This window comes from Microcaecilia unicolor, chromosome 6 (assembly GCF_901765095.1).
Source record: "Microcaecilia unicolor chromosome 6, aMicUni1.1, whole genome shotgun sequence".
NCBI lineage: Eukaryota > Metazoa > Chordata > Amphibia > Gymnophiona > Siphonopidae > Microcaecilia > Microcaecilia unicolor.
The window spans coordinates 279,990,107-280,008,435 of NC_044036.1; the positions used below are offsets into that span (position 1 = coordinate 279,990,107).

Consider the following 18,329-nt stretch of genomic DNA (forward strand, 5'->3'; position numbering starts at 1 on the left):
TTAGTAAAAGGAATCCATAGTCTCTGATACTTTTACACTTACTTGGGCTTAAGTACCACCATTCATGTTTTTTTTTATTATAAATTAATCAAATGTGGTCTAACGCCCAGCTATATGAAGAATGAATTTTATTTTTTACAAAGATCTGTCACTAGAAGTAAAGATTTATGGTAGAGTGAAAATGACTGAAGCATTGCTCTCATTTAAGTGAAGATATTTAGGCCAACAATGATACATAAAGGAGAACAGCACAGGATAAGCTCCCAACCCCCAGAAAGAGCCGAGGTCTTAAAGAACAGTGTGTCTCATGTGTAACAATAAAGTATCAGAAGACATTTCACTGAGAAAGAAAAAATCTAGCAAACTGGGCCAATAAGAATGAAAACCAGAGCTGACCCACAAGTTCAAAAAAAGCTTGCCTTTACTGAAAACACCATCAGAGCACATCTGAGAAATAGAAAGATATAAACTTACATCCTTTAGAAAATTAAGTATTACCAGTTCTTTCATCTGCATGAAATGTCATAAGGAATCAACATATGCATGGAACAAAATAAGTACAGAAATTTAAAAAAAATGATTTTATTAAATTTCAGTGCTTTCATAAAATAAATATGGTATATAATATACAGTGAAGAGGACAGTACAACCATGAAAAGCATAACAAAAAAATTACACTCAAGACTGTTGTAATAATCCTTAGCACTTTGGAAATGAAAGCCCAATGTTATTTACATAAAACTACCTATCCAAATCAAAATATATTTTGTATGTATGTAAAATATATATACATATATTTTTTACATACATATAAAATGACAGCAATCAAGTTTTTAAAATATTTTAAACAAAGGAGAATTGAAAGATTGCAAAGGAAGACTTTCAGCTCAATCTACATATAATTTCCCGCAAGTTTTTGATCTTTATATAACTAGCTCATAACCCATTCCATTTTTTAAACACTTCAGCACTTACAGTCACTGATTTACTGTTCTTGGAACTTAATCCATCACTGCACTGCCTTCTTCAGTACCAAGAAAATGTTCAAGTAACAAAAAGTCAGGTTGCACAATGTATGAGACCCTTCAGCAGTAGTGTCAAACTCAAAACTGTACCCTACTAAAATAACCTAAAACATACAATTATGGTGAAATTCAACATGGGCATCAAGAGAGGCCATTACATATAAGAATGGAACACCAAATAAAGCCCAGTATTGAAACAAGATCTGCTGAAAATGGGTAAGAGCTCAGAACTTAACATGTTTAGTCATTGACAAACACAACTGCGAAATCTGATTAAAAACATTTGTTTTTAATAAAGCAACAAAAAAACCAAAAGACTGAATATATTAAATACTTGACAAATTTAAAAAAAATAAATCTGTGAACTTGCATTTTCTTTTTGGAGCAAGCTGCTCATTCAGAATAAAATGACATACAAATCAAGAACATAAGATTACACTGCATGATATAACAAATCCATTAGAATGGACTGTGATCTTTAAGTGCACCATGTGTATATTATTTTTAAATATATGTATGTATACAAATACCATGCCCAGTAGATGTGTTTTACCACTACCTCAACCTGCCTGGCCATAACTAATCTGTCATACAAGAACATTATCCTAAAACATTCAGATAACAGCCTGACGTAATTTGTTTAGTCTGCCTTACTTTTTGGAGAAGCAAGCTAAAGCAGTGCCATCGTGTGTTTTCATATGTACCCCTTCATGATTTTATACCAAGAAAATTTCATGGTTTAATCCTCAACTTCCATTTTTCCACATCCCATCAATTCAAGGTCAGATTTTGTAACATTTTTTTCAGTACCAGGAAGTAAACAAAAAGTGAACCTTTGCTCAGAGCAGCAATAAATGCTTTTCCCCCTCCCCCATTCCCAACAGTTAACATTGGCAGTAAAGACATCATTTTACGTTTGAATATTTTTTGTCAACCCCCATCAAAAAAATCTCAAATATAGCTCTTTCCCCAAAGTATGTGTGACTGCAAGTTCATTTTTATTTCAGTCGTACTAGTGTTTCAAGATCAACAGCTTAGTGGAAGAAACTAAGTAAAATTTTTCCACATTTCATACAAAGTGTTTCAAGTAAATCTTCTGGTTAGAAATTCTTGCTGTAAAAGCTCAGTCCCTCCTCAGTAGTTAGCAATCAGCCAACACAACAAATTTATCATCAAATCATTAAAAGGAACACCGACATTCTTCATTCATCTCCTGTTTCATCCATGGTTTTAGTCTAAAAAATTCTTTTAGAAAAAAAACAAAACAAAAAACATTGTTTGTAGGATTTGCAACTTTTATACCTGTTAGAGGAAGGGGAGAGAGTGAGTAGCCCTCCTTCCCAAAAAAAGTGAGCACTGCTTCTTAATTGAATACACTCCACATTCTCCTCTCAGTAAACTCAATGTTATTTGAGAGGCAAATTCTTCTTTGGCACTGGGGGTCGCTTGGCTTGCCACAAATGATTATGAATAGTTAGGGCATCCACACTGACAGACATAGTCTTGGATGGGATCACATTAAATTGTTTTCTGTCTGAGCTATATTTGTAAAGTTTGTCAATCATTTTCTTAGTGATACTCTTTGGCCCCATTCCTGTTAGCTTGTAGATTTCTTCGGAATCAGGGTAGTAGGAATAAAGTGCTCGAAACTGACAGCCCGCATCACGAAACAAAATGATGTAGTGGTTCGAATCACATTTTTCTAGTTCCTGCATTGAAAAATTTTGGCATAAATGTGTTAAATGTTGTTCAAATTGACATGCCATGAAAATATGTTTACTTTTACATTTTCATACTTAATCTGAAGCACACTACATGCACAGAAGATCATCTAGCCCAGTTAACATCAACAGGACACACAATTTTTTTTTTAAATAAAAACATTTAAAAATTAGGTATTCTTCAATACATCTACATTTATATTTGCAGTTGATCCATTATATTGATTGAACTTATGATTTTATAGTTACGTTTTTTGTTTTTTTTAGCAAGTCTGAAAACAGAAACAAAAATTCAGTGGAATACAATCCTTATTCAAGAATATACAACACACAGTATTTATTCCTGTAGTTACCTCCAATATTGAATTCTTCTGCGATTCATTTACTTTACCCGCTAGGCAACAATGGGATATTGCATTATGAATAATATGCTTGTTTGATTTACTGCTCGGCTCCTTATAAAGTTTGGGACCTGAAATGGAAAAAGTATGATAAAACAAAATTGTATGTACATAATGTGCTCATTTTAAAAAACTTGTGAATATGAGATGCTGACAAATCCACCTCCCTTCAGCAATAAAGAGCAACTTCAGTAAACCACAGTATTTCCACTTCAATCAGTGGGCTGGTTGAATATTGAAATGAAAAGGTGCCGTTTACTCACTACAATTGATGTCGTGTGCCAGGAGCTGGTGAATAATGAGCTGCACTCTTCACAACAATGTACTGGCCCTACACAACAATGTATATTCAAACCATAATGGACATAGAGTGGCCTGACCTTAAGGTCTGGATCCACCATGAATTGGCAGAAAGACAATGCACCCAATTTTACCTGTCTAAAAACAATGGCTGGCAAAAAAATTACAGCCTGTGAACTCAAACCCACCCTATATAATAAGAGGTTTCCTGGATACCAGCCAGTTGAGTATCTCCAGCTTCCAACAGAAGAACCAGAAGGATGTGCTATTGAGGGAAAGACCTCAGCCAAAAAGCAGAGCAGCAGGGATCTTGCTCGAGACCATGGTGAGAGGTTTTCATTCAGAAAGGAGAGAGGACTTTTATTGGGAATAAATATGTATAACTGTTATATGATAAGCCACTGAATCCTTTATTGTTATGAAATTTAAGTAATTTATTTGTAGCATTTATACCCCACTCTTTCCCGCTCGATAGCAGGTTCAGTGTGGCTTACAATGTATGGGTACAAAGTGTCATAGAGATAACACAATGTGTGGTTACAAAGTATCACAGAGATAACACGATGTATGGGTACAAAGTATCACAGAGAATAACACAATTGTATAGAGAAGAGGAAGAGATGTGGGGGGAAGGATTGAGGTATGATTTGCCAGCCTTCCAAGACCAAGACCAATGTATAGGCTAATACTAGCATGGCAGTCCTTGAAGAATCAGAGGAGATGAGCAACTGCCATGATTGACTCTGGGACATCTGCTATTTATGGCCATTACCTTTTCTGGGCTATACAATATTCCAATGCATCAGAAAGGGATAGCCAGGGAGTATTTATCAATGAATGAAATCAAGAGAAATATGTATGACTTTACTCCTACATATGCAAGAGTCCAGCTTACTAGTGCCCATAATAAATAATTTTTCTTAAAAATACTGTATACCACTGGGAACTTTTATAAATTGCCTTTACAACATGAAAAAGCCTTTTATAAAGTTACCCCATAGCATGTATCTACTTCCAGAAATATAAAAAATTGTTGCTACAACAGCAATTCACCATTACAAAAGTGGATTTGATGCCCAAAGCATATTTTGTAGTATACCTGTAGCAGAAAGCTTCTAATATAGCAAAAATACAAAAATGTACTATATTCTTTCTAACCATTCATTCTATTTTTTTCTTTTTTTGGTAGCTTTTTTTTCAATTTTCTTTAATTCTCTCTCTGCATAGAAATGGATAACCCAATAGTGGAATTATTACCTGTATATTCTGCCACTGATGCAATGGATGAGGCAGTTGAAGCATTTTCCCAATCTCTTTCTGCATTTCTGCTTAGATTCCTGTTTAATGCTGGCAGGTTTTCCATTGAATCTGCCCTGCCATGAGAAAAGCAAAAAGTCAAAAGAAAATAAAATAATGATAATCTTAGCATTTATATATTAAGAGCTGAAAATGTTGCTTTTATTATCTAATACTACTATTTTAGATTTAGCTTATGCCTTTTCAGTAATAGCTCAGGTACACTAGGCACTTCCTTGTCCCTCAAAGGGCATGAAGGGCTAAGACACTTGCTCAAGATCACAAGGAACAGTAGTAGGATTTAAATCCTGGTTTCCCTGGCTCTCAGCCAACTGCTTTAACCACTGGCTACTTCTCCAATTTTATACCTTCCTGCTTGTTTAGAATTATATTTTACTTGCGGTAAAACAAAGAACATTTTGGTATTACCTTCTAATTTCTTTCCTCAAGTCCAGCCCAGAACTGATGAAGACAACAAACTGAGACAAACTAATGACCTGTGAACTCTACTGTATAAAAGCCCCCATGCAGCCTAGCACCTGTGTGTTCCTGTAGCCAAGCAGAAGCAAATCCCAACTTCCCCCTCTAAACCCCCTTATCAGCAGGAAGGATCTACCACAAAGAAACCAACCACAAGTTGAAGAACACTGGATCCCTCTATCTAAACCTCTAAATGTCCAGTGCCTTGTTTGGGAGTCAGGCTGGACTAGGGTTACCATATGTCCGGATTTACCCGGACATGTCCTCTTTTTGAGGACATGTCCAGGCAACCGGGCGGGTTTTGCCAATCTGCCCATTTGTCCGGATTTCTGGACAAACATGCAGGCTGGTGGGCGGGCCATCCTATACCTTACTTACTACTGCCCTGGTGGTCTAGTGACCTCTTCCGCCTTCGGGGCAGGAAAGAGCCCCCTCTTTCCTGCCCGGAGCGCTGCCCTGCATGCATCCTTCCTGTTCCTGAGCTCGGCGCTGATTCAAAATGGCCGCCGAGAGTTGAAGTGACCTCGCGAGCCTTCAACTCTCGGCGGCCATTTTGAATCGGCGCCGAGCTCAGGAACAGGAAGGATGCATGCAGGGCAGCGCTCCGGGCAGAAAAGAGGGGGCTCTTTCCTGCCCCAAAGAGGTCACTAGACCACCAGGCCAGTAGTAAGGTACGGGGAAGGGGGTGAAGGGGAGGGGAAAATGTGGCAGGGGTGGAGCGAGGGTGTGAAAGGGTGTGTGGTGGGGGTGGGGCATGTGTCCTCCTTTTTGGGGAACAAAATATGGTAACCCTAGGCTGGACTCAATGAAAGAAAATGAACAAGTAAAACCAAATCTTACTTTCCTTTTCATCCACTAGATCAGCCCAGAACTGATGGGATGTGGCAAAGCTATCCTTAGGGGGGGGGGGGGGAAGACGGACACCCAGAATACCTGGAAGCGTGAACAGATCAGGTGACCCTGAAGATTTCCCCTGGCAAAAATTGACCATGATTCTGCCCAAAACATGGCTACAGAGCTCATGGAATAAGCTCAAACACTGACCAGTGCTATCTGTCCCTGAAGAATATGGCCAATCCAATTACTTCCTTCAGTACAGCCTTAGTAGCCACCTTGTCCTTCTTAATCCCTCCAAACAAACAAAAAAGAAAAAGATCTGACCAACAAAACTTATAGGTACTTCAGAAGTGTCACAAGGAGTGCTCTTCTAACATCTAGATGTTAAAAACGTTTGAAATTGTAGCACTACCACTTAATTGAGATGAAAAGGCATCGCTATTCTGGGGAGAAAGGAAGAGACCATCTTAAGGGAAATGCCTGTTCTAGCAAAATATAAAAAACGCTCCTGACAAGAGAGGGCCTGTAACTCTGAAATCTTTTTATTTTAAAAAAAAAAAAAAAAAAAAAAAAAAGAGGTGAAGTGCTAAAGCGATTTTTTAGAAATATGATGTTCATCCCAAGGTCTATCTGGCTTTCTTAACTTGGAATCCGCATAGGACTTCATGGCATCTGCAGAATATAAGAACATTTGTAATATAATGTAAAAAATGGAGATACACAGATTGGCCTTCTTGAGAACCAGAGCTGTGAGGAATTCCCCTTTTGGTCTGCTACAATGACTGAGCAATGTATCTCCATTGGTAAGTAAAGCACTGAGAGCCCAGCTGACTCACTTTAGGACAAAGATGGGATGGAAGGAATCTTCCTTCTTTGGGACTTGTGTGCTTTTTGCCTTTTGGGACTAGAATGACTTCTCTCTGGGCCACCAGCCTCCCCCTGGTGGACACCACCACTCCCCATTTGGCTGTGGCCTGGTATGGGAATTCCATAAAAGGAGTGGGAAAAACTGTAGCACTGTGAGATTTTCAACATTTTTCATCTTGTGGCACACTTACAAGGCGCAAAAATTGTAAAGGTACACCATCAGTGTTTTAAGAATATATATATTTATTTTATCATTTAGCAAATGAGTCCTGCGCACCGTGACTCCAGTTCTGCTTGCTGTAACTCAGGCCCGCCTGCTTCTTCTGCACGACCTTGGCACAGCACTGGCCCTAGACTCTAAATTCAGCATGTGGGTCCAACCAACACCCAGACTTCCTGCACCCTGCCGTTCGCTGCAGTTCCCAGGAACTGGACCAAAGGGTGGGGTGCAGGAAGTCTGGGTGCCAGTTGGACCCATGTGCTGGATTTTCCTTCTTAGTCTGGGCTGGGGTTGGTCCAACTCGGGCTCCTTTCTGGCCAGTGCTCTCCAGAGGTCCCGCCCAAGTCTAACTCCCAATTGGTACATGTGAAACACTGAAATTATGTAGTGGAGCTGATTTAGGTGGCTCCAAAATAATGTCAGATGATATTGGTTCAAAATTGATCCCCTCCCCCCCCCCGGTTCCTCTTTAGTCACAAGACTCTGACCTCCCCTCCAAAATAACATAACAAGTTAAGCCCCCTCTCCCGCCTCAAACATATGAAATGCCTATCCAAGATAAAACCCAATAATTTAAACCACGATCTGAAGATCACAGTTGGGGGAATGCCTATGACAGCACCATTTTACAGAGTACAAAAAAATAGGATACTCAGTGTGCAGGATTGGAAAAGTCTGTCGGTCTCCAACCACGATCCTCCCAGCTCTCCTTCAATTATGATCCTCTCTGCTCTCACACAGCTCGCCTAGACTAGTCACTCATTAACAACTACTACTACTACTATATTACCAATCACCACTCGCCTGACGCTCACCGCCACACACTGTACCCCACAAAATGGCCTGCCTTTGCCACATACTAACTGTGTGAGGCAGTGGTGGGAAATGTAGCTAAAAGCAAGGGACCAATCAGGGTCCTCTATCTGGGAGCATCACTGCAGCGGTCTGGCAGAGAACAAGACAGGAGGAGTCTGTGTATGGAAGTCGGTGGAAGTGAAATTGGATGCTTGAAGTAAATGTATTTTTTTTTTTTAAACCACAAGAACGGTAAAAAGCTTTGTTAGATTGTAAGCTCTTTTGAGCAGGGACTGTCTTTTCTTCATGTTCAATTGTGAAGCGCTGTGTACGACTGGTAGCGCTATAGAAATGATTTGAAGTAGTAGTAGTAGTTCCTGCGGTAAAAAACCCAAACAAATCTGCATTTACTGCTATCATCGAGTTTCATTTCCAGCTGCCAGCATCCGTGGTAAAGCAAATTGTGGCAGCTAGGTCTTGTCACCCTGGGGTGCTTGGACAGTGTCAGCGCAGAGCTTTCTCTTCTCCTGAAGGGTCCGAGAGCAAGTTCTTCAGCCACTTCTGCTGCAAAGAGAAAAAAAAAGCCTGAGCTCTGAATCTGCCGTAAAGACACAGATCCTATGGAAATGGGCAGCTAGAAACCTGGCTGTTTCCATAGGATCTGTGCCTTTAAGGAAGATTCAGCTCAGGCTTTTTTTTCCCCTTTGCCGCATCTGCAAGCACTGAGGAAGCGGGCATGGCACAAAAGCTTTGGAGGACTGGGGGGAGAGACACAGGATCCCTGTGAGGGGGAGGTTGGGTGGCTTCACTCCTGCAGATGAAGTTGTGAAAGGATTTGGGAAAGGATCGTGCAGTTTGAAGAATTGTATAAGGTCAGTAAAATTCTCTGACTCAGCTGTTGATCGTGGCACACTTGGGAGGGGTTGCTGCAGCACACAAATGTGCCGCAGCACACTGGTTGAAAAATGCTGCTCTAGCATATAGCTCTCCTTTGCAAAATGTCTAGAAGCCATTGGTCAGGAAGGATTGTTCTTGGCCATGCTGGCTCTGATCTCAAAATGGCTGCCACAATCTCCAGCAGCAGCCTCACAAGACTGCTACTGGGTTCACAGCAGCCATGGGCAAGAGCGACTGGGGATCGGTTCCTGCCCCGACCAGCCATAGACTACCAGGAACTTTAAGGCAGAGGCCAACCGAAACTGTTTTTTTTCAATTTCAACTGAAACCAAAACTACAGCTGAAACTTATCTGGTTTCAATTGAAGCTGAAACCGAAAACTAAAGTTTGGTTGTATGAATGTGAACCAGTAAGACCCACTGGGGATTGTCAGAGCTTTCAGTCAGCAGCCCTCTGCTAAAACCACAGGAAATTATTACCCTCCAGTCCCAGGCACTGCAAGCGCAGGCTGAAAAATCTAAAGTCTGGGCATGTTTAGGTTCCCAAGTCAATGGAAATATCTCCGAAACAAGAACTTTGAGAGAACATGTAAGATAAAATCATGATTACCAGCTTTTTCTACTTACCTAAACTGTGTACAAGTAATGAGAGAAAGTAGCATTGAGATGTTTCCTATTTTGTATTATAGATTCTTACTAAAATAGGGCAAAAGAGTACAGCCACTGGGCCTACACTGCAGACATTATACCAGCCTGATACAGAATCCAGAATAAAAAAGTATATCAATGTTACTGAATGTGAAGACTGTAAGCTCTGAAAAATGTATTAAATTATTTTCTAATATATAAACTTCATTTCATCATAATATCATTCCCTATTAACACTAAAAGCTGACCAGTACTTGTGCCTGAAAACAAATCACTGCAGTTTCATCTCTCACAGAATCTAGCTTCTGGACACCATAGCTTTGATTAAAACACTACATCTTCATCATACCCAACAGAGCCTGGAAATTCTTTAGAATCATCCAAATAGTAATTTAAACAGGGCTGGTCTCAGCAAGTGCGGGGCCCTGTGCAGACCAATTTGGTGGGGCCCCATCCTAGCCCCGCCCCAGCTCCACCCCATTGATAAGATTATTCAATTTTTAGAAAATTTTGTATTTATGAAATTTCAAATAAAGACAAATGAAGCTAAACTTGTACAGAAAAACTGATTGAAATAATATGCACAATGCTATCATGAACCCCCCCCCCCCCCCCCAGAAATTATTCAGTTCAAGTCCACTACAATTAGTAGTTCCAATTCTCATAACCCCGGGGGGGTCAGAGGTGCGGACACACAATCTCTCCACTGCAAAACACTATACACAAACTTGTGCAAAAACACACTCATAACCTTACCAAACCATAACAGCACTAATTCCAAGGCCAGGACGAGCTACAACCTTATGCGTGGAAAGGCAGAACTGTAATTACACCAGGCTCTAAAACACCAATACACTACCTCGTGAAAAAAACAAAACAAAAAGGGCTGCAAATACTGCACCTTGATCACACATGAAAAACACATGACACAACAGATATGAAGGCAAAATACTGAACTGGAAAGTTACCTCAAGAAGTCAGACTCAGCATGCAGCAATACTAGAAAAATTGAAACTTACATGCAAAATATCACAGATGCACATTTCAAAAAGCTGACATATTTCAATTAATAAATTCTGAATAAAATACTTTTTTCTACCTTTGTTTTAGTTTTTCTATTCGCTTTGGTCCCAGTGTCTTCTGTTTTATGCAGTGTCTTCTTTCCATTTGATATTTTTTCTCTCACCATGTCCACCATCCTCCTGTGTCCTTATGTGTCCTGTCTACCATCTGTAGCCCTGTCCCTATCCTTTCTCCAGTTTCAGCATCTGCCTTCAAGGTGTTCTGATCCAGCCCTTAAATTCAGCAATTTTCCCTTCATCCATATCCAGCATTTCTCCTAACTCCCCTCCATCCATGTGCATCTACTTTCCTCCCCTCCCCTACATCCATGCCCAGCATTTCTCCTCTCTCCCTTCCCCTCCATCCATGTGCATCTCCTTCCTTTGTCTTTCCTTCCCTCCATTCCTGCCCAACATTTCTCCTCTCTCCCCTGCCCTCCCCTCCATGTCCAGCAATTTCTCCTCTCTCACTGGATCCTGCCATCCCATCCATGTCCATCCTTGTCCATCGATGCTCCCCTCTCCCCTTCCCTCCTCCATCCATCCATATCCAGCAATTCTCCTCTCTCCCCTGCCCTCCCCTCCATGTCCAGCAATTTCTCCTCATTCCCTGGGCCCTGCCCTCCCATCCATGTCCATCGATGCTCCCCTCTCCCCTTCCCTCCTCCATCCATCCATATCCAGCAATTCTCCCACCTCCCTTCCATGTCCAGCAATTTCTTCTCTCTCCCTGGGCCCTGCCCTCCCATCCATCGATGCTCCTCTCTCCCCTGACCTCCTCCATCTATCCATATCCAGCAAATCTCCTCCCTCCCCTCCATGTCCAGCAATTAATCCTCTCTCCCTGGGCCCTGCCCTCCCATCCATGTCCATCGATCAATGCTCCTCTCTCCCCATCCCTCCCGCTCCCATGTCCACCTGCCCGCCCTCGTCTCTCTTCTATAGTATTTAAATTTACCTCAGTTTCAACAGCTGCGTAGCGTAAGTGAGAGAGCTGTCTGACGTCTCTCTACCAGCCTTCCCTTCGCTCGTTCGTTCCCCTCAGTGCCTCGCCTTCTTCTGACGTCATTTCCTCGAGGGCGGGACACTGAGAGGGAACAAACGAGCGAAGGGAAGGCTGGTGGAGAGACGTCGGGAAGCGCTTTCACTGACTCTGTGCAGCTGCGACGTCGGAGCGAGGTAAATTTAAATAACGCTGGAGCGCCGGGATGAAGCGGAGGCTGACTGAGGCGCGCCGCGCGGGGCCCCCTTAAGTGCGAGGCCCTATGCGGCCGCCTCGGTCTAAGACCGGCCCTGAATTTAAATAATGAAAGACCATATTCTACCTCCAAGCAAAACAGCCTCCACACACGATCTCAGCTAATGAAAACTGGAACTAAAAGCCACAGTGCTTTTACAATGCCTGCTTTGCGCCACATTTGTAGTGACAGCTGATGTCACAGAGAGACTAATTCCGAAGGAGCTTATCATATCAAATTTAGAGACTTAAATTCCTGTTAAACTTTTGTAACAAAAGCATTTATTTGGAGCACTCTATTTACCATATAAACTACTACGCACGATCATAGCTGCATTACTCACAATCTCAATACACAAACACATACAAAAAGAGAATGCAAAGACTAGGTTCCCCTCCCCCCAGACTACCTTACATCTCTTGTGGTCTAGTCAAGCAGGAATGATCCACTGTCGCTCTTGCGTATGTCAGCTCTACTCTCAAAATGGCTGCTGTAACCTCTTGTAGCAGTCTAATGAGGATGCCACTAGAAGTAGAGGCAGCTGCAGAATGACATGGGGACAAAGTTTGGCCCCATCCTCACCCCCTGGGTTCTGTCTCCATCCCCACAGGTTCTGTCTCCGTCCCCACCCTGTCCCCATGGGCTCTGTCCTCATCTGCAGAAGCCACAAACAATTATGATTTTATATTTAAATCTTCTTATCCTATATAATAATTCTCACCATCAACGTTCTAAAGTAGCTGCCTGTGTCCGTGGCTCCTGAGCTAGGCTCCGTAGCCAGGCTGACGTCACTCACAGCTGATTCTCAGGCAGGGAGAGGAGTCCCTACTCCTCCCCCTGCCTGGGAATCAGCTGAGTGCGCCGTTCCATGCAACACGACAAGCGCGGCACCGAAGACAAACCCACCCCCTCGGTGCATCAAACCCCCCCCCCTCGGCGCATCACCCAAGCTCCTCCCCCCAAACACATCAACACCCCAAGCCCCTCCCCCCCCACGGGCACCACCCAAGCCCCTCCCCCCAAGCACATCAACACCCCCCCCTTGGGCACATCAACCCCCTCGCCACCTGCCGCTGCCAGTTCAAGATCCCAACTCCCTCCCTCCGATTTCCAGACCCCCCCAGAGTTCCTGACCCCTGGACCCCCCTGCTGCGACCCTCTCGAGCCCCCCTTCCCGCCGCCAACCCTCCCCTGCCACCGTCGCGTACCTGTGCTGGCGGGGGACCCCAACCCCCGCCAGCCGAAGTCCTCTTCGTGGCCGAATGACGTGATCAAGTTGGAATCTGTTTGTGTGCGTGCGTCTGACGTGGGAGAGGGCTGGCGGCGGAAAGGGGGGTTTGAGAGGGTCGCGGAAGGGGGTCCAGGGGTCAGAAACTCCGAGGGGGTCTGGAAATCGGAGGGAGGAAGGCAGAGAGGTGGGGTCTGGAACTCGGAGAGAGGGAGGGAGGGGTCTGGAACTCGGAGGGTGGTCGGGGTCTGGAATTCGGAGGAGGGGATGAGAGGGGAGAAATGCACCACCTGTACAAAAACTAAAAAACAAAATGGGGACGACGACGACCCTGGAACTCGGAGGGATGACGACCCTGGAACAGAGGAAGGGAGGGGCCCCAGGCACACATACTCTCTCTCACAGACACATACTCACACACAGTCTCACTCACTCTGTCACGCACACACACTCGCACATTCACTCTCTCTCACACACTCTTTCAAACATACACACTCCGAGGAAAAACTTGCTAGCGCCCGTTTCATTTGTGTCTGAAACGGGCCTTTTCTACTAGTTAAAATATGAAAAGGAACAATATGCTGTACAACTATTGTGTATAAATTACAAATAGAAAACAATAAATAACAGCGAGCAGCTGTAATAACCCTCCTCACCACCACCACCCTTTATCCTTTCAACCACAACAACAGTCGATTTCTACTACCCCAAGGAATCCTAATCCACCCTGTTAAAATGTCCAGGGGTACAAAATACAACGCGTTCTGTGTGCCTTAGAGGGGAGAAATATGCCTATGAAGCAGTTATGATTTTTGAAATATGTCATTAAGTCATCAACAGTCTCAGGATTCAGTCTAGCTCTCCTGTCTTCTACAGTCCTTCCTCCAATAGAAGATTTCTTCTTAGACGATGTGCTGATAGCAGGACGCACAAGATCACCATGCAAATTTTGCTAGTTGTGGCCAGCATGTTTGCTTGTTTTTCCAAAAAAAAAAACAAAATATCGTTGTCTGCATCACAAACATAAATAACAGTCCAGTTCATTAACAGGCTTCAAAGTAGAAAATGACACAGGGACAAAGTTTGTCCCCGTTCCTGTGAGCTCTGTCCCCATCCCCGCCCCCACCCTGTGGGATTTGTCCCCGTCCCCGCGGTTACTGCGGGTCTCCGTCCCTGTGACATTCTGTAGTGGCAGTCATTTTGAAAGCAGAGCCAGCATGGGCAGGAGCACCTGGGGATCACTCCTACCCTGATTATGCCCCTAGACTGCCAGGGATTGTAAAATAGGCCCGAGGGGAGCATCTACAGTTGGGCAGGGGAGAAAGGCAACTCCTGTTCGGAGGGGGGGGGGGGGGGGGGGGGTGGAGAGGGGAGACAAACAGGACAAAGCACAAAATGTTGTGCTTCCATCGAAAACACACGGCCAGTTTCAGTCGAAACTGAAAACATGGCTATAGCCTTTTGGCCGTAACTAAGACTGGGCAGGAATAGGATTTTGGGCCAGTTTCGACACCGTAACCAAAACCTAAATTCAATCGGCCTCTACTTTAAGGTAGGTCTGGGTGGTTCCAGGGTGGGGCTGAGCTCGCTCTTCTTTTTTTTGGGGGGGGGGGGGGGGGGGGTGTCAAGCCCACTCCTGTTCGGGTGGGGTGGAAGCTGAAAACGCACTGGAATTTTCAGCCAAATCCAGATTTCAGGCCATTTTCAGCACAGGTGCTGCATCTGAAACTAAAGTACAGTAGGCCTCTACTTGCCATATTCATCTTGCCCATGCATCCCTGCTGGGCTAAGATAAGGGGAGGGACTGCTCCTGGCTCCTCCAAAGAGGATGACAAATTAGTGGGTTTTTCCCCACACGTTTTGCCCTCTGGCCTTCCCATAGTTTGAAAAACCTAACCCTTCTCCCAGGGTATCATCCTCTGCTGTCCAGCCCAAGAAGATTCACACCTGAGGTGCTTCCAGGAATGTCCTGGCAAGCCACTTATAAGTTCCGTTCAATGCGGTATCCCCTGCATTGGGAACATAGCTTGAAGCCCTCCACTGAAGCAACTCTTCCAGACCTTATCTGCCCTGCTCTGAATGGGAAATACCACCAGACACCTCACTGCTGACCCTGATGGGTCCTGTACTGTGACCACGCACAACTCCTAGTGTAGCTCGTGCGATGGAGCCAAGACACTTCCACCTTGCAGCCATGGAGCTCCCTCCTCCTGCAAGGTGCAGGCAGCTGGTCTCACCATCTATTCCCACATACACCAACTCTAGGGGATCCCCCTTTGCCGACCCCTTGCCTATTTCTGTTTTTGCCCTCACCTTTGGGAGGCAGCTGGCATTTTTGGATCGGTGGAGAAAGGTAGAGGGTGTAGAGGGACAAGAGAAAAATGAAAGAAATTGAAAAAGGAGAAAGCTCCCACAGGTGAGGGTCCACCAGACCAGGAAAAGGACCCAGACTTCTCCAAGTGTTCCCTAGATGACTGAACCAGCCTTGGAGCCTTCCTTCTGCCCCTGCGATCAACTGGGAGACCAGTTCTCCAGCTGGGCCCAGAAGTGCACACTAGATCAAAACAGGCTGTGCTACATAATATGTCCTTCACCAGGGGCATAACTATCATCGAGTGAGCCCAGCAAAAAGCCCAGGGTCCCCCAATGGTAGGAGTCACCTACTCTCCAGTTCTCTATCCCCCCCCCCCAATGGTCCTCCAAACAACCTAACACTGACGAAAATGGTAGCTTCAAGCCAGCCGCACCAGGGCCTTGGGTGTCAGGATGAAAAGACGAGATTCTGCGGGGGGGGGGGGGGGGGGGGGGGGGGGGGGGCAAGGACCCCAAGAGATGCTGTCCCCAAGCAGGAAGGATACAGAGACACTAGGACCAAAACAATGGTCTGACAAAGGTAGAAAAATGTATTTTTTTTTCTGAAGTTATTAATTGTAATATGTCAGCTTTGGGAAATGTACATCTTTGATATCTTGCATTTAAGTTTCTATTTCTGTTACCATGACAGGTTTTCTATATAGGTCTAGAATGTGATTGTTTTTTGCAGGGTTTACTTGGGCTATGAAGGGGTTCCCTCTCACCTCCTCCTCACATTGGGAGAGATGGAGTTATAGGAGGAGGCCATCTTAATTTTTTCACCTGAGGCTCATTCAGTCCTAGCTATGCCACTGCTTTTCACCACCTGCTAGAGACAGAGAATACTCAGTTGGTGAGGCTGCACAGCAGTTTTATACTGTACAGGTCACAGCTCATTAGTCTGTTTTCATCTGCAGCTGAGGGACATAACCCATCAGATCTGGACTGGTGTAGTGGATGAAAAGAACATCTTCTTTGGAAGCAATACAGATCTTTTTGGGTTGATTAATTACTTAAGGCTGTTATAAATGTAGGCACCATAAATTAACACAAAAACTGTCAATAAATCTAAAGCTTAATCCTTCCTGAACACTTTTCTAAAAAAAATATGGCTTTCCCTTCTCCCTAGTACTTTCTTATTGCAGCTGAACATCTAGCGCATTCCATAAAATAGATCTCCATCAAATGGACATTACTAAATTATATCACTATCAATTAAATGCAAACCTCACATGGCATTTTAACATTCTCTACCAAAAAGACTGCAATGCTCTGGTTTCAGTCCTAACAACAGCAAGAATTACAAGAACAGTAAAGTAACACAAGCAGGCGGTGGCTGTGACCAGCACATTAAAGCAAGGGTGAAAGTGGGTCAAGACATATGAATGAGAATCTAGTATATGTGCAGCCTGTATCTGGTCAGTAACTGCCATCATCCAATGGTTGGGATGCCTGACCCCACCCCCAAGAGGTGGTAAACACTCTACAGGATGCTGCAGCAAGGTAAAGGAGCAGAAACTGGGCATTCCACATGACCATGCAAAGCGTTAATGTTCACATATTAATTTGACCGTTTCTTTTATTACAGATTTTAATTTTGTATGGTACGACTATAGGAATACAGCATGTAATCTATAGATTACAAAAACACGACAATTCAAGACTAATGGCCTTTCTTCTGTGAATTACTACAATTTGTCTTATGCTTTGCACTTATTTCCTATTCTACATTTTCTTAAAAACTTTAAAATGACTGTTGTATGGATAGATTTGCCTTGTACTTTCTATAAAAAGGATCCTGCTTATTATCAGTCATTAACCACAGGACAGAAAAACCCTTACCGATGGGAAGGAGTGCCACCAGAGTGCACACTTTCAGCTTCAGTGGTTGCTCCAGATGCCAAAGAGAGACTAGAGCCAGACTGGGCACTACTCAAATTATCAGCTAGGTAAAAAAGCAGAACTTGTTTTAGAATACACATAAACAGGTTATTAAGCAAAAAAATAAAATACAAGGAATATTTTTTCAACTACTTACGAGTAGAACATTTTGTTGCTGTATCGCTAAATGAGTCGGTCTGAACAGATTTGGGTCGTGGTTTTTTGGGTTTGGGTTTAGGTTTACTGAGCCCTTGCTCTTCCAAGATCTGTTGCTGCTTTCTTCTCAAATATTCCTGTTTTATGAGTTCTCTTCTTGCCTTCTCTTCATCCTTCCGGATTCGTTCTTCTTCAGCCTTGCGTCTGAGGATAATATTCAAGTATGATGAACTATGCATGGATCAACTTTGAGAGTTGATTTGTGCAAATTTAAGCCCAGAAATGTTTCAGATTACCCAGACTAGTGTTGCAGATTGCTCCAGAAAAGTGAAAGCAGAAAAAAAATGGCATGCCTGGCTAACAGAGCAAGTAAGCAGCAATACTCAATGCTGCAGCTTTTGAAATTGTTGGGGAGGACATGTATTTATTAGCAATTTGCATGTTTAAACTGATCGTCTAAAACTGCCCTCCCTCAGTGCAGCTGTAACTATGCATGCTGTTCCACAGTAAGATGACACTGCTTTGTATCAAAGACTCCCCTAAAATACTGATTTCATTATCACATAAAATAACAAGTCAGAGCATCAATTTTAACCCTGGAGAACAATCGGTTATTTCACTAAAATTATTTATAAAATAAGAAATTAATGTTGCCCCATCTACAGTTCTGTCCATTAATAAAAGGCACGAAGAAATTAGATTTTACCTGCTAATTTTCTTTCCTTCAGTTTCTCCAGACCTGTCCAGATGCAAGGGTTTATGCACTCCTATCAGTAATGGAGACTGACAACTACTGACTAGAAGGTGATCCTGTAAGTATCCTGCCAGTCAGCCAGTATTTTCACAGCCTAGCAGGTACAACTTCCACAAAAAGTAGAAACATTAACCCCCAAACCAGGGAACAAATGGCAACAGACAAGAAGAACT

At 43.4% G+C, this 18,329-nt stretch overlaps 1 protein-coding gene across 3 annotated transcripts in view; it reads right to left on the reverse strand.

Moving 5' to 3' along the window:
* Window positions 1-597: 597 nt before the first annotated feature.
* CAMSAP1 (calmodulin regulated spectrin associated protein 1) overlaps window positions 598-18,329 on the reverse strand; it is a 179,866-nt gene continuing 162,134 nt past the window's right edge. For all 3 annotated transcript variants that reach the window (XM_030207609.1, XM_030207608.1, XM_030207610.1), the window contains 5 exons: window positions 17,404-17,606; window positions 17,208-17,310; window positions 4,705-4,820; window positions 3,100-3,218; window positions 598-2,734 (listed from right to left, as the gene is read on the reverse strand). In XM_030207609.1, the coding sequence (XP_030063469.1) occupies window positions 2,432-2,734; window positions 3,100-3,218; window positions 4,705-4,820; window positions 17,208-17,310; window positions 17,404-17,606 (844 nt within the window). In that variant the 3' untranslated portion in view covers window positions 598-2,431. The remainder of the gene's footprint in view (window positions 2,735-3,099; window positions 3,219-4,704; window positions 4,821-17,207; window positions 17,311-17,403; window positions 17,607-18,329) is intronic.